The sequence below is a fragment of the Silene latifolia genome, chromosome 4 (genome assembly GCF_048544455.1).
Source record: "Silene latifolia isolate original U9 population chromosome 4, ASM4854445v1, whole genome shotgun sequence".
In the NCBI taxonomy this organism is placed as follows: Eukaryota; Viridiplantae; Streptophyta; class Magnoliopsida; order Caryophyllales; family Caryophyllaceae; genus Silene; species Silene latifolia.
In genome coordinates this window covers 41,060,382-41,078,009 of record NC_133529.1, presented here as the reverse complement: position 1 = coordinate 41,078,009, position 17,628 = coordinate 41,060,382, and the positions used below count along the sequence as shown (strand labels likewise).

Here is a 17,628-nt window from a genome sequence, read left to right as displayed (position 1 = left end):
GAGTTATCTTTAAATAATCATTACTATGTACCCTGTTTATCTAAGAACATTATTTCTGTTTCCGTACTTGCTAAAGACGGTTTTACATTTTCAATAAAGGATAATAGTTGTATTTTCTCTTTTAATGAAATGATTTATGGCAAAGCAGTTTCCATGAATGGAATTTACATCTTAGATCAAACCACGGAAGTATTACACATGAATAATAAGAAATTAAAGGTTGGTGACAAAGATCAAACCTATCTATGGCATTGTCGAATGGGACACATAAATGAGAAACGCGTGAAGAAACTCGTCGATAATGGGACTATTCCCGCATTCGATTTTTCTACATATGGCACGTGTGAATCATGTCTCATTGGCAAGATGACACGAATTTCCTTCAAAGGTGTTGGAATGCGCGCTAGTGACCTATTAGGACTCATACATAGTGATGTTTGTGGACCTATGTCAATTACCGCTAGAGATGGCTATAGATATTTTATCACTTTCACGGACGATTTGAGTAGATACGGATATGTCTACTTAATGAAGCATAAAAGTGAGTCCTTTGAGAAATTCAAGGAATACCAGAATAGGGTACAGAACCAACTGGGTAGAAAGATTAAAGCACTCCGTTCAGATCGGGGTGGCGAATATCTTTCAAATGAGTTTGATCAACACCTGAAAGACTGTGGAATCGTTTTGCAGTTAACTCCACCTGGAACACCTCAATTGAATGGTGTGTCCGAACGGAGAAATGGAACCTTACTTGATATGGTTCGATCCATGATGAGTCACACCGTAGTGTCTGATTCATTATGGGGTTATGCTCTTTTGTCAGCTGCTCTTATACTTAACCGAAGTCCGTCTAAAGCTGTCGACAAGACTCCATATGAAATGTGGAAGGGAACAGTACCCAACTTGTCCTTTATTCGGGTTTGGGGATGCGAGGCTTACGTCAAGTGGAGACACGAGGATAAGCTCGGCCCGCGATCGGTCAAGACATACTTTTATAGGTTATCCAAAAGGAACATTTGGTCATTACTTCTATTCGCCTACCGAACATCGAGTTTTTGTTGCGGCTAGTGCGACGTTCTTAGAGAAAGAATTTCTTGAGAACAAGTCGAGTAATAGAACCTTCGAGCTGTCGGAGATTCCAGAACCAACAACCGAGGAACGGATAAAGGAAGCTGTACCTCCAACTGATGATACGGTTAATATTCCTGAGGAACCTAGGAGGTCGGGTAGAGACTCTCATCCTCCGGACAGATACATTGGTATGGTCGAGGAGAATGACGTTTTACTTCTAGAAAGTAATGAACCCGCAACCTATAAAGGTGTTATGGCCTGTTCCGACTCAAAGCTATGGCTTGAAGCCATGCAATCCGAGATGGACTCCATGTATGAGAATAACGTATGGAATCTAGTTGATTTACCTAATAAGGTAAAACCTCTACAGTGCAAATGGCTTTACAAGATAAAGCGTTACGTAGACGCCAACCTGCAACCGAGATACCTATAAGGCACGACTTGTGGCAAAAGGTTTCACTCAAGTGCACGGATTGCACTATGATGAGATTTTTGCACCTGTAGTCATGCTACGTTCCATTCGGATAATCTTAGCGATTGCCGCTTTTCATGATTATGAAATTTGGCAAATGGATGTGAAAACCGCCTTCTTAAACGGTTATTTGGAGGAAGAGTTGTACATGGTGCAACCCGAAGGTTTCATAGATCCTGAGCATCCTAAGAAAGTATGCAAGCTTAAGCGTTCCATTTATGGACTTAAGCAAGCTTCTCGGAGTTGGAATCATCGTTTCGACCAAGTGATAAAAGAGTATGGTTTCACTCGATCGGTCGAGGAACCATGCTTATATATCAAGTCGAGTGGGAGCAAGATTGTATTCTTGATATTGTATGTCGATGACATACTCTTGATTGGGAATGACATTCCTCTCCTTTCTTCGGTTAAAGAGTGGTTGAAGAACCATTTCCAGATGAAAGATCTGGGTGAGGCACAGCGCATTTTGGGAATCCGTATCTACCGAGATAGATCACGACGGACGTTATCACTTAGTCAGGAGTCTTCTTTGGATATGGTTCTTGAGAGGTTCAGCATGACCAACTCCAAGAAGGGGAACCTTCCTATGACGACTGGGATGCAGTTGAGCAAGTCTCAGTCACCCACGACGCCTGAAGGGATTGAGCGCATGAGTCGTGTTTCTTATGCATCTGCAATAGGATCGATCATGTATGCCATGATATGCACACTTCCAGACGTGGCATATGCATTGAGTATGACGAGTCGGTACCAAAAGACTACAGGTGAAACACACTGGATAGCAGTCAAAAATATCCCCAAGTACCTACGGAGGACTAAGGATTGGGTATTGACTTATGGAGGCGATACTAAGCTATGCGCAACCGAACCTGTGCAGATGCTAGCTTCCAAACGGATCGAGATGATTCAAAATCTCATCCGGGTTCGTCTTCACTCTTAATGGTGCTGCGGTCACCTGGAAGAGTTCCAAACAGAGTGTTGTAGCAGATTCTACTCAATCCGAGTACTATGCCGCTTCGGAGGCGGCAGGAAGCGATATGGATGCGTCAATTCTTACAAGGGCTTTCGGTAGTTCCTAGTTCGAATGACCCGATCACCATCTATTGTGACAATAGAGGTGCCATCTTCCAAGCTAAGGAGCCAAAGTCTAGCAACAAATCTAGACATGTACTTCGGAAAGCTCACCTGATCCGTGATTACGTGGAGCAAGAAGAGATAGTGATTGACAAGATTGCGACGGATGATAACATCGCGGATCCTCTCACCAAACCGTTGAATTATGATAAGCATGTAGGGCATGTTAACTCCATGGGAATTAAACATGTTCCTGAGTTGTAGTACTTGATTATGGATTTGATACATTATCTTTTTCATATACTATTTATAACTTCATCGTTTTATATATATAATATTTTGTTTTTCATGTGGATTGTACTGACAACATTGAACGCCACAAAGTGAACTGAATTACATTATATTTGTTTTGGTCCGTAATCGCCAATGTGAACTGATAACTCCGGCTATTATATTGTGCAGTCGATTGATGGTGGGTTCAACGAGCCATAAGTTAAACGGTTGACTAATCGATCACAGATACGAGATTATGACGATACCTCGTAGGACAATTTTTTTTGTGACAACGTAATGGAGTCCTAAATGTTTAATAACATTCGGTGCCAGGTCGTGGATAGGACATCCATTGTGTTCCTAGAGTCGATTCTTTTGACTATCAACTATCTCTTGAGGTTAAGGCAGTTTTTGGGTGACTTTGGTTTCTTTCTCACGGTCTACCGTAACTGGGGCTAAGTAGATTTTTTCTGGGTCATTTCATACTGTGCTTACATCTGCAGGATTCGAGTTGAGAAAAATATCCAACCCTTATCAGGCATAGTTATTTCTCAGGGCCACTCGAGGAGTTGTAACTGAAATGCATGGCCATGCTCGAATGTTGATTCGTTTATCAGTTAAGTTACTCTCTAGTCGGGGAAACCACTCTTGATATTGATCTCTTGTAAAATACGACCTTTGTGAATTCGGATTTGCAAATTGTTTTACATTGAGTAGGAGAAATTTTATAGGATATGAGAATCGGTTATCGCACATACACTTGTGAGGACAAGTGGGAGTTTGTTGGAGCTTGTGTCCTCCACAAATTAGTGTGATAACATTTGTAAATCTCTTACAGGTTCACAAGGGTATACTTCGTATATTTAATCAGTTGATTAACGTTTACCTAATAACGGTTGGCTTGCTAGAAAGTTTGACGTTATTATCACACAGATGGCGGTGATCAACTGGTCCCTAAAAGTCACACCTATAGGATGTGTTTGAGAAATGTGGTTATAGAAATATAATCACATTGATGCCCAAAATGACTAAAAAGTTAGTCAATGTGTTGATGAGATAATTATTTAATGAGAATTAAATAATATTAATTGAGACGAATTAACTGTCAATTCGTAAATTAAATATAATAAGTTATATTTAATTAAATATATATAATGTTAGCTTGGACGAATTAATCTGTTAATTCGTAATTAAATATAATCAGTTATATTTAATATCAACAAGTTGAATGTGTCATAGTGGTAATAGTGAGGGTACACAAGCCAAGAGGTCATGGGTTCGATCCTCACTAGATGACAATTTAACACACTTTATATATTTTTGGAAAAACCAAAAATAAGGAGATTACACTCCTTATTTCGGTCAGATGGGCCGAAATTAGGAAAGATTTATCTTTCCTAATTGACTCCCATATTTCGGTCAGTATAAGAAAGAAAGGGAGAGAATTATTCTACCCTAATTCTTTTTCTTGACCTAGCCTCTCTCTCTCATCAGAAAAACACAAAAACAACTAAATTTTACAGAAAATTTTAGATCGATTTCTAGCATAATCAAGGGGCATATCTCATATCGTCTTGGGTGCAACTAATAGGCGAATATCAATTTTGATATTGTTCTTAGGCCAATTTTGCTAGGACCAAAGGTTAATTCTAAATCCTTTATACTTTGTTTATGTATTTTGTTTATGACCTTTAATCATCATTGTTAAATTCGTTATAATCCTTCTAAATTAAGGGAAGTATACAGATTATTTCCCACAGTCCTTATATGTCAGGATTTGGTGAGGTTGTATAAAAGACCAGCTGTGTCACCTAGATGTATGTTCAAGATTGATCTCCAAAAGGCTTATGACACTTTTGAATGGGGTTTTGTGGATCATTTATTACAGGCTTTGCTTTTTCCTATTCAGATCATGGAGTTGATTATGGAATGCATCACAACAGCCACCTTCTCAATATCTCTTAATGGTGAAAATTTTGGATTTTTTCATGGGAGGAGAGGCCTTAGACAAGGGGATCCTCTTTCCCCCTTGATTTTCACTTTATGTATGGACTATCTGACTAGGACACTCACATATTCAGCAAGAGTGCAGGATTTTAAGTATCATCCGCTATGCAAAGAGCTTAAATTAACAAATCTCATGTTTGTCGATGCTGTACTGATGTTCTGTAAGGGTGATGCAAACTCAATGATGCAAATCCTCAAAGCTTTTTCTACCTTCTCTAAGACTTCAGGCTTAAAAGTGAGTGCATCTAAATCGAATGCTTATTTTAATGGTGTGAAAGACAACCTTAAGGAGGATATTCTGAAGGTCTCTGGGTTTACAGAAGGAACTCTTCCTTTTAAATATTTGGGCATGCCTATACAAACCACTAGGCTTAAAAGGAAGGATTGTGATGTCTTAATTGAGAAAATCTGTAGCAGAATTCATGGTATAGGTACGAGAAAACTATCTTATGCAGGCAGGTTAGTCCTAGTAAAGTCAGTTTTAACCACTCTCCATTCTTATTGGGCATCCATTTTCATCATTCCTAAAGGAGTAATCAAGAGTATTGAAGCTATGTGTAGAAACTATCTCTGGGACAGTAGTGCAGAATATAAAAGGGCTCCTCTGGTATCTTGGGCTACAATTTGCAGACCAAAAAAAGAAGGGGGGTTGGGAATTAAAGATCAGGTGACGTGGAATAAGGCTATGGTAGGCAAACTAGTGAACTGGGTCACTACTATGAAAGATAGCTTGTGGGTCAGATGGGTTCACCAAATATACATCAAAAAATTTGTTCACATACATGCCTACCTATGATTCAAGCTGGGCATGGAGAAAGATATGCAAGGTTAAGGAGGAGATTGCTGCTGGATATATCAATGGGACCTGGTTTGGCCAAACAAACAGATACTCGGCAACTGGATGCTATGAATGGATTAGAGAAAAGAATCCTAAATGCGGATAGGCAACAAAGAGTGTGGAATCCTTGGTCCATACCCAAACATGTTATTCTTGCCTGGTTAATCTCTAAGGAATCCCTTAACACCAAAGTAAAGCTTTTAAAAATAGGGGTTTGTCTTGAATCTAATTCTTTGTCTATGTGACCAGGAAGATGAGAGCATTGATCACCTTTTCTATCAATGCATATACAAAGATGCATTAATATAAGTAATTAATGAGAGAGTGGGTATAAGATTACCTGTGAGCAGGATTCTAGATTGGTGCAAGAGTAGAAGGGGATCAAAGATACAACGACGCGTTCAGATTATGGTAGTTGTAGCTGCAGCATATCACATTTGGAGTCAGCAGAATCAAGCTCAAATAGAGGGGAAATCGGACAAACCTGAATTAATTGCACAGAGGATACGAGAGAAGATGGTAAACAAAATTAAGAAGGAGATCAAGTTACCTGTTACTGGCAGAGATCGCAGCTGGCTAGAACGAAAGGGACTAATCAAATAAGTGCGGGTGTGACTCAATGGAGGAAGGTGATGAGACTAAGATAAGATGAGGAAGCTGAGATTCTTTGTTTTATCTAGTTTTGTTGGTGTTTTCTTATTGGAAAGTTAGTGTAATGGTTTTGTGTCTCAAAAAATCTTGCCTAGTCGGTTTTTGACTAGTTAAGATGGACCAACCCAACTTTATACATTCGGACTCTTTTTTGGATATATAACACTTAAATTATACCAAAAAAAAAAGATGTATGCCGTATACTTGTTTTGATTAGAAAGTTGTGTTTGAATGATTGATTTTGTTGTTGGATTTTTTGAATTTAGATTTGAAAAAAAAAAGTTGAATTTGAATTTGAAATACGAATAAGGAAAAGGTAAGGATGAATGGATGAGGGAGTTGGGTAAAATTGGGTAAGTGCGATAATTGGTGGAAAATACGTCCTTTTAGGTCGTGTACATATTAAATTAACTAGTTTTGGAACCCGTGCACTGCACGGGTGGTAACGGAAAGAGTTATTAAAAGCAAGAACTTACGTATTTTTTTGGTTTAGTAGTTACTAAATTTTAGAAAATTTTACTTTGTCTACCCATATATTTTTAATAAGTTTATGTTGCTTAATTTTATTCGAAATCTTCTGCTTTTTTTTCCTCGACTTTTTAACTTATAAGAAGTGAAATTTGAAAAGTGCATAAAAAATTATTGTAGATTTCATAACCTGTTTATTTACATAATGATGTGTATCATATTATCCCTCTTGTTTGTTCTCCTCTCAATTCTCTATATATGATCTTTCCCATTTTCTCTTCCACCCACCATTGCATGAACGTGTGGAAGCAGCGTTCCCTATCACTTACCCAACACCTCAGACCACGACGTCCCTCTCCAGTCTAAACCCGTATCTCAGCCCCACAACCAACTAACCACCACCTTGCAATCCATACCTAGCTACGTCCTTCAACTACCCTACTACCCCTTCTTTACCGACCCCTAACACGGCCCCCACCATATCTTCAGGATAACCACCATCCCAGCCTTACCCCTTGCATGACCCTTAACCCTTCTCGTAACCTTATGCGACTCCCCATCTCATCATTATCCACCCATCGCAACCCCTCCCCTATCACGACCTCCTACGTACCATTAACACTGGCCATTAATTTGCCTTTTAAATCGCCAAATATTAATTTTTTTTATTTCTTTTCTTTTGTTTAATTTATTTAGTCATGGAATTACTTGAGAAATTTAGCTAGTTTATATTTGTTTCGATTTCTTTTCTAAAATTCTAAAATAGTTTTAAGGTAATGAAATATTGTCTTCCACTTCTTTTGTTAAATGACGCACTTTAATTTAGATATTTAATTAAAAATTATGACTACATTCATAATAGTATAAACTTAGTGAAATTGTAGAATACATCACGCTTACATGAAAAAATTATGTTATAATGTACCTCTTAAACCATGATCATCAAGAACAAAATTTAATCAAACTAATCAACTATCATGGAAATTATAAGGTTATTTTCAAAGTATCATCTTCAGCGTTGGATGATTATGATTGATAAGATTATACTCCGTTTGTAAGTTGGGATGAGATACACGAATTATAGAAACTATCTTTTCCTATATTGAACTAAAAATGAAAGCATTTCCTTAATCGTTAATAACAGGAGCTAATTTATGTATTTCCTTAATGTCATGTTAAGTTCATCGTCAATAGTTGTGGGAAATAATCTGTATACTTCCCTTAAAATTGAAGGATTATAACGAATTTAATTAAGACGATCACTAGTCATAAATAAAATACATAAACAAAATAAAGGATTCAGAAATAACCTTCGGTCCTAGCAAATATGGCCTAAGAACAATATCAAAGTGGATATTCGCCTATCAGTTGCACCCAAGACGATATGAGATATGCCCTTCTGATTATGCTAGAATCGATCTAAAATTTTCTGTAAAATTATGTTGTTTTGTGTTTTTTACTGATGAGAGGAGGCACAAAAATTCCTTAGGAAAAATTCGGTCAGAATGATAATCCAAAAATGTATAAAATGTGTTAAATTGTCATCTAGTGAGGATCGAACCCATGACCTTTTGGTTTGTGTACCCTCACTATTACCACTATGACACATTCATCTTGTTGATATTAAATATAACCGATTACATTTAATTACGAATTAACAGATTAATTCGTCCAAGCTAACATTACATACACATTCATCTTGTTGATATTAAATATAACTTATTATATTCAATTTACGAATTGACAGTTAATTCATCTCAACTAATATTATTTAATCTTCATTAAATAATTGTCTCATCAACACATTGACTAACTGTTTAGTCATATTAGGCATCAATGTGATCATATTTCTATAACCACATCTCTCAAACACATCCTATAGGTGTGACCTTTAGGGACCAGTTGATCACCACCATCTGTATGATAATAATAACGTCAAACTTTCTAGCAAGCCAACCGTTATTAGGTAAACGTTAATCAACTGATTAAATATACGAAGTATACCCTTGTGAACCTGTAAGAGATTTACAAATGTTATCACACTAATTTGTGGAGGACACAAGCTCCAACAAACTCCCACTTGTCCTCACAAGTGTATGTGCGATAACCGATTCTCATATCCTAAAATTTCTCCCACTCAATGTAAAACAATTTGCAAATCCGTATTTACAAAGGTCGTATTTTACAAGCGATCATTATCAAGAGTGGTTTCCCCGACTAGAGAGTAACTTAACTGATAAACGAATCAACATTCGAGCATGGCCATGCATTTCAGTTACAACTCCTCGAGTGGCCCTGAGAAATAACTATACCTGATAAGGGTTGGATATTTTCCTCAACTCGAATCCTGCAGATGTAAGCACGTATGAAATGACCCGTAAAAATCTACTTAGCCTCGATTCACGGCAGATCGTGAGAAAGAAACCAAAGTCACCCAAAAACTGCCTTAATCTCAAGAGACAGTCGATAGTCAAAAGAATCGACTCTAGGAACACAATGGATGTCCTATCCACGACCTGGCACCGAATGTTTTTAAACATTTAGGACTCCATTACGTTGTCACAAAAAGTTATCCTACGAGGTATCGTTATAATCTCGCATCTGTGATCGATCAGTCAACCGTTTGACTTATGGCTCGTTGAACCCACCATCAATCGACTGCATAATATAATAGCCGTAGTTATCAGCTCACATTGGCGATTACGGACCAAAACAAATATAATGTAATTCAGTTCACTTTGTGGCGTTCAATGTTGTCAGTACAATCCACATGAAAAACAAAATATTATATATAAAACAATGAAGTTATAAATAGTATATTAAAAAGATAATGCATCAAATCCATAATCAAGTACTACAACTCAGGAACACGTTTAATTCCCATGGAATTAACATGCCCTACATGCTTATCATAATTCAACGGTTTAGTGAGAGGATCCGCGATGTTATCATCCGTCACAATCTTGTCTATCACTATCTCCTCTTGCTCCACGTAATCACGGATCAGGTGAGCTTTCCGATGTACATGTCTAGATTTGTTGCTAGACTTTGGCTCCTTAGCGTGGAAGATGGCACCTCTATTGTCACAATAGATGGTGATCGGGTCATTCGAACTAGGAACTATTGTAAGTCCTTGTAAGAATTGACGCATCCATATCGCTTCCTTTGCTGCCTCCGAAGCGGCATAGTACTCGGATTCAGTAGTAGAATCTGCTACAATACTCTGTTTAGAACTCTTCCAGCTGACCGCAGCACCATTAAGAGTGAAGACGAACCCGGACTGAGATTTTGAATCATCTCGATCCGTTTGGAAGCTAGCATCTGCGTAACCGATTGCGCATAGCTTAGTATCGCCTCCATAAGTCAATACCCAATCCTTAGTCCTCCGTAGGTACTTGAGGATGTTTTTGACAGCTATCCAGTGTGTTTTACCTGGAGTCATTTGGTATCGACTCGTCATACTCAATGCATATGCCACGTCTGGACGTGTGCATATCATGGCATACATGATCGATCCTATTGCAGATGCATAAGGAACACGACTCATGCGCTCAATCCCTTCAGGCGTCGTGGGTGACTGAGACTTGCTCAACCGCATCCCGGCGTCATTGGAAGGTTCCCCTTCTTGGAGTTGGTCATGCTGAACTTCTCAAGAATCTTATCCAAATAAGACTCTTGACTAAGTGATAACGTCCGTCGTGATCTATCTCGGTAGATACGGATTCCCAAAATGCGCTGTGCCTCACCCAGATCTTTCATCTGGAAATGGTTCTTCAACCATTCTTTAACCGAAGATAGAAGAGGAATGTCATTCCCAATCAAGAGTATGTCATCGACATACAATATCAAGAATACAATCTTGCTCCCACTCGACTTGATATATAAGCATGGTTCTTCGACCGATCGAGTGAAACCATACTCTTTTATCACCTGGTCGAAACGATGATTCCAACTCCGAGAAGCTTGCTTAAGTCCATAAATGGAACGCTTAAGCTTGCGTACTTTCTTAGGATGTTCAGGATCTATGAAACCTTCGGGTTGCACCATGTACAACTCTTCCTCCAAATAACCGTTTAAGAAGGCGGTTTTCACATCCATTTGCCAAATTTCATAGTCATGAAATGCGGCAATCGCTAAGATTATCCGAATGGAACGTAGCATGACTACAGGTGCAAAAATCTCATCATAATGCAATCCGTGCACTTGAGTGAAACCTTTTGCCACAAGTCGTGCCTTATAGGTATCTGGTTGCGCGTCTACAGAACGCTTTATTTTGTAAAGTCATTTGCACTGTAGAGGTTTTACCTTATTAGGTAAATCAACTAGATCCCATACGTCATTCTCATACATGGAGTCCATCTCGGATTGCATGGCTTCGAGCCATAGCTTTGAGTTGGAACAGGTCATAGCACCTTTATAGGTAACGGGTTCATTACTCTCTAGGAGTAAAATGTCATTCTCCTCGACCATACCAATGTATCTGTCCGGAGGATGAGAGACTCTACCCGACCTCCTAGGTTCCTCAGGAATATTAACCGTATCATCATGTGGAGGAACAACTTCCTCCATCCGTTCCTCGGTCGTTGGTTCTGGAATCTCCGACAGCTCGAAGGTTCTATTACTCGTCTTGTTCTCGAGAAATTCTTTCTCTAAGAACGTCGCACTAGCCGCAACAAAAACTCGATGTTCGGTAGGCGAATAGAAGTAATGACCAAATGTTCCATTTGGATAACTTATAAAGTATGTCTTGACCGATCGCGGGCCGAGCTTATCCTCGTGTCTCCACTTGACATAAGCCTCGCAGCCCCAAACCCGAATAAAGGACAAGTTAGGTACTGTTCCCTTCCACATTTCATATGGAGTCTTGTCGACAGCTTTAGATGGACTTCGGTTAAGTATAAGAGCAGCTGACAAAAGAGCATAACCCCATAATGAATCAGGCACTACCGTGTGACTCATCATGGATCGAACCATATCAAGTAAGGTTCGATTTCTACGTTCGGACACATCATTCAATTGAGGTGTTCCAGGTGGAGTTAACTGTAGAACGATTCCACAGTCTTTAAGGTGTTGATCAAACTCATTTGAAAGATATTCGCCACCCCGATTTGAACGGAGTGCTTTAACCTTTCTACCCATTTGGTTCTGTACCCTGTTCTGGTATTCCTTGAATTTCTCAAAGGATTCACTTTTATGCTTCATTAAGTAGACATATCCGTACCTACTCAAATCGTCCGTGAAAGTGATGAAATATCTATAGCCATCTCTAGCGGTAATTGACATAGGTCCACAAACATCAGTATGTATGAGTCCTAATAGGTCACTAGCGCGCATTCCAACACCTTTGAAGGAAATTCGTGTCATCTTGCCAATGAGACATGATTCACACGTGCCATATGTAGAAAAATCGAATGCAAGAATAGTCCCATTATCGACGAGTTTCTTCACGCGTTTCTCATTTATGTGTCCCATTCGACAATGCCATAGATAGGTTTGATCTTTGTCACCAACCTTTAATTTCTTATTATTCATGGGTAATATTTCCGTAGTTTGATCTAAGATGTAAATTCCATTCATGGAAACTGCTTTGCCATAAATCATTTCATTAAAAGAGAAAATACAGCTATTATCCTTTATTGAAAATGCAAAACCGTCTTTAGCAAGTACGGAAACAGAAATAATGTTCTTAGACAAACTGGGTACATAGTAACAGTTATTTAAAAATAACTCAAAACCACTAGGGAGTTGGATTACATATGTTCCCTTCGAGACAAAGAGCAAACTCGTGCTCCATTCCCGACTCGCAGGTCCACATCACCTTTTTCGAGAGGTATGATGTTTTTTAGGCCCTGCAAATGATTACACAGATGAGAACCACAACCAAGATCAAGTACCCAAGTTCCGAAACTTGCATGGTTAATCTCAATCATATGAATATAAGATGACATACCAACAGAACGACGCGCCTGGCTGTGATGTCCTCAAGGTAGACGGACAGTTCCTCCTCCAATGTCCAGTCTTGTGACAATGGTGGCACTCTATGTCACCGCCCTGCTCTTTGCCTTGCCCCGTGAGCCACTACTCTCACCAGCGCACTCTTACCGTTTCCCGGCTTCTTAAACTTTGGCTTACCTACAGCTAGGTCGCCATGAGCCTTGCCCTTACCTTTACCCTTGTTGGAAATCGTGAGAACATCCTGCTTCATGCTCCCACTCAATTTCATATCCTTCTCGGTCTGTACGAGAAGGGAGTGTAGCTCATGAGGACTCTTTTTCAAGTCATTCATGTAGTAGTTCGCCCGAAAAGGGCAAAACCATCGTGAAGAGAATGAAGCATTCGGTCAATGACAATGCTCTCACCGATTTTACAATTCAAAGGTGCCTCCACTTCTCGACATTCTCAATCATGTTAAGAATGTGTGGGCTAACCGGTTGGCCCTTTTGGAGTTTCGCATCAAAGAAGCGACAGGTATGCTCATAAGTAACGATTCTCGGTGCCTTTGATAACTCGTTAGTGAGCGTGGTGAAAATCTTGTTTGCACCTTGGGCAATGAAGCGTCTCTGCAAATTGGTTTCCATTGCAAAGATGAGTACGTTCTTTATCGCACCCACTTCCATAACGAAGTCACTATAAGCGAGTGACTCGTTGACTCCTGCATTGGGGCCTGGGTTGACCGGTATTGGCTCAGTTAAGTACTTGAGCTTACCGTCGAATGGCAAGATTCCGTAGTGCCGCCTCCCACCGCAGTTGGACCCATTATTTTTCGTGGTGTGTGAAATGATTCATCCGGTCCATGAATATTTTCACCAGACGCGCGATCAAGTGTGGCACTAGGCATTGGGATTGCGTTATTTCCAGCCATTTCGTTGTAACAAGATAATGAAAATAAACGTGTTCTACATCATGAGAAGAAGAATAAAAATAATAAGCATGTGCATCGTTTATATTTTTAAGTCTAATGAACTACCGTCATAACGCGAAGACTCAAAACATTTATACAATTGACCTCCCTCAAGAACTATATAAATGATCCCAAGACTCAATTCTCTCTAAATTGATAAGCTAACCTTTTAGCTAATTCTACCGTTAGAATTCTTGGTCGATAAATTTCTGTAAATTCTATCTTTAGTCCATCAATCACGAGAAACTCTTCGGACTATGATGTTGAGGTAAACTAAGTCAACACAACTACTTACCCAACGTAGAAGGGGTCATATTATGCCTACCGACGAAGAAGGGATTCATAGTTGTTTGCCCTTATAAAGACTAATCTCAATTTCCGTTTTAGAGGAAGATCCCATCAACTTTATTTTAATTCATTTTAAGTGAACTAATATCTAGCATGCGAGAATGAATAAACTAAGGTGATGGCTTAATAAGACTGTGACATCTGTATGTCCATGAAAACTAACATACAACCTATATGAGTCAATTTTCATGCATTTTGTAGTAGGTGGTTTGGTTTTAGGCGGAATATGATGCATAAACTAACATGTGAATGAAAAGCAATAAGAATGAAAACGTAAAAACAGTAAAAGTCCTAGTGTGGCCTATCCTATCAAAATGAACAATAAATACAAGTTTGGAATCCATCCTTGGACCCGAGAAGCTTGTCTTGATGTTCCATCTTGATCCATGTAGCGGGAGTGAGCTCCAATCTCCATCTTTAGTCTTCTTAGAAATTACAATAATTAAAATTACATAATAAACCTATTTATTACAGTCTAATTTCAAAACCCAAAACTAAAAATAAAGGAGATTCGAGATCTCATAATTACATAAAAATCATGTTTCCTTCATTACGAAAACATAATTTGACTAAGGCCACACTAAGTATTACAATTTACAACCGATTGCAAAAATAAATACGTACATAAAATTCATTCATTCGATTCATTCAACAAAATTAAAATGCATCAACTAAAAATAAATTAAACATACATGACACAATTCCTTAATTATGTTGATTAATTTATCCAAACCACCTATTTTAAATCAAATTAAGTGACAATTCCTCAATTAATCACATTAATTTCAATCTTAATCCATATTAAACTTGTAATATGAATTCAATCCGTCAAAATTTTAAACTGCTTTAAAATAATATGATATCTTTAAATTGTGAACCGTTTCACAATATCTAACTGGCCAAAATCAAAAAAAAAAAACCCTTTTTTTTTGGTCTCGGCTGAACCAAATAAACAATTTTTTTTTTTAAAAAAAAAAAATTCCCAGCTCACGGCTGGAATAATAAAAAAACAGTCCAAATATTTTTTTTATTCGGCATTTAGGCAAAAACAAAAAACTTTCCTTTTTTTTTTCTGTTTCGGCATTTCAAAAAAAACAGTTTTTTTTTTCTCACGGCAAACCCTAAAAAAAAGAGCCGTCAATTTTTTTCTTTTGCGGCAAAAAGCCCTAATACTAAAATTTCGATGAAGAAAAATGTTTACAGTTGCTAATAGAACATGATTTAGCAAATGAATTAATAAACATGATTAATCGTATATGCTAAAACTATATAGCAAAAACAAGTTCTTGTATCATCGACATGACGATTCTATTTGCACTTTTAACTTAATCTGCATTAAATCAAAATCTACCAAGTCTTCATATGATAATTTTAACTGATTAAAACAATGATATGAAAATGAAATTGGAAATAAATCATCAAGCAAAAGAAAAAAAAACGAAAAAAACAGTCCGAAAAAAAAATTCTCTCGGCAAAAATTTTCAGCCGAAAAAAAACCCTAATTTTTTTTTCAAAATTCCTCATTGTTTACATACAATTTTATGAAAATCATCAAAATTAAAATTCGTGGCCTTTGCTCTGATACCACTTGTGGGAAATAATCTGTATACTTCCCTTAAAATTGAAGGATTATAACGAATTTAATTAAGACGATCACTAGTCATAAATAAAATACATAAACAAAATAAAAGATTCAGAAATAACCTTCGGTCCTAGCAAATATGGCCTAAGAACAATATCAAAGTAGATATTCGCCTATCAGTTGCACCCAAGACGATATGAGATATGCCCTTCTGATTATGCTAGAATCGATCTAAAATTTTCTATAAAATTATGTTGTTTTGTGTTTTTTACTGATGAGAGGAGGCACAAAAATTCCTTAGGAAAAATTCGGTCAGAATGATAATATCCCTCACTCCCTATATACCGTGTATAAGGAGTTAATTAGGGTAGATTATCTTCTTTTAATTTTCGGCCCATTTGACCGAAATAAGGAGTATGTTTCCTTATTTTCGGTTAATCCAAAAATGTATAAAATGTGTTAAATTGTCATCTAGTGAGGATCGAACCCATGACCTCTTGGTTTGTGTACCCTCACTATTACCACTATGACACATTCATCTTGTTGATATTAAATATAACCGATTATATTTAATTACGAATTAACAGATTAATTCGTCCAAGCTAACATTACATACATTTAATTAAATATAACTTATTATATTCAATTTACGAATTGACAGTTAATTCGTCTCAACTAATATTATTTAATCTTCATTAAATAATTGTCTCATCAACACATTGACTAACTGTTTAGTCATATTAGGCATCAATGTGATCATATTTCTATAACCACATCTCTCAAACACATCCTATAGGTGTGACCTTTAGGGACCAGTTGATCACCGCCATCTGTATGATAATAACGTCAAACTTTCTAGCAAGCCAACCGTTATTAGGTAAACGTTAATCAACTGATTAAATATACGAAGTATACCCTTGTGAACCTATAAGAGATTTACAAATGTTATCACACTAATTTGTGGAGGACACAAGCTCCAACAACAGTAGGAGCAAATTTATGTATTTCCCTAATCTTCCAACTATATTACCTAACCTTTCAAATAGTTAGCTACCAAATTAATAATTACTCCCTCCTTTTTTTTTGGAAAAGCTATGTTTGAATAAAATACTACTCACATATACTCCTTCCGTCCCGGTTAATTGTTGTCCTTTGGTTTTGGCACGAAGACCAAGGAAAGAGGGGAGGACCAATAACTAAATGACAAGTGGAACAAATTGAATGAGAATGATCAAATTACTCATCAAATTCATTCTTAAAATAGAAAAGACAACAAATGACTGAGACACCCCAATATAGAAAAGGACAACAAATGACCGGGACGGAGGGAGAATTCATCAAACAATGCTTTTTCGGTGAATGAGAGGGATAGTAATTACTCCTTCTGTTTAGTCCTTTGTTTAACTTTGATTAAACTACTCCTCGATTGCAAAGAATATAAAAGACAAAATAAAAAATGATTGAGACAAACGGAGTATATATTTAGAAATACTAACTTAAAAGCAACAAAAAATGGTTTTCATATGATATTTTTTTGCTTGATTGAACTTTTTTTTCTTTTACCGTATTTTTAGGAACGACGGATATATCATGAAGATATTTTGCAATATTTTGATGCAACTATGCGAATCAGTAGATACAATAAACGAAACCAACAAATTCCTAACGTCTAAAGTAAACTTTCATTGGCACTATATACATTCAAAATGAGTACTATATTATATCGCATACATACCAAGTGTTTGTATAATCATAAATCTTAATCTATCGTGTAGATCAACACACGAATATAGTGCGTAAAGTGATATGGAAATAAAATGTTGAAAGATAGATGAAAATATTAAAATTAACAAACTTGGGAGACTTGAGCCATGACATTGGAGGTGAGCTTCGTCAATTTGTTGTTTAATATTCCATCTCTCATTCTTAGTTTTTTTTGGTTC

General features: G+C 37.3%; 1 protein-coding gene across 1 annotated transcript in view; it reads left to right on the top strand.

Moving 5' to 3' along the window:
• Window positions 1–4,709: 4,709 nt before the first annotated feature.
• The window catches only part of LOC141651420 (uncharacterized), a 41,594-nt gene continuing 28,675 nt past the window's right edge, over window positions 4,710–17,628 (top strand). The window contains exons 1-3 of the mRNA XM_074459134.1: window positions 4,710–5,504; window positions 5,623–5,765; window positions 6,086–6,254. Of these exons, the coding sequence (XP_074315235.1) occupies window positions 4,710–5,504; window positions 5,623–5,765; window positions 6,086–6,254 (1,107 nt within the window). The remainder of the gene's footprint in view (window positions 5,505–5,622; window positions 5,766–6,085; window positions 6,255–17,628) is intronic.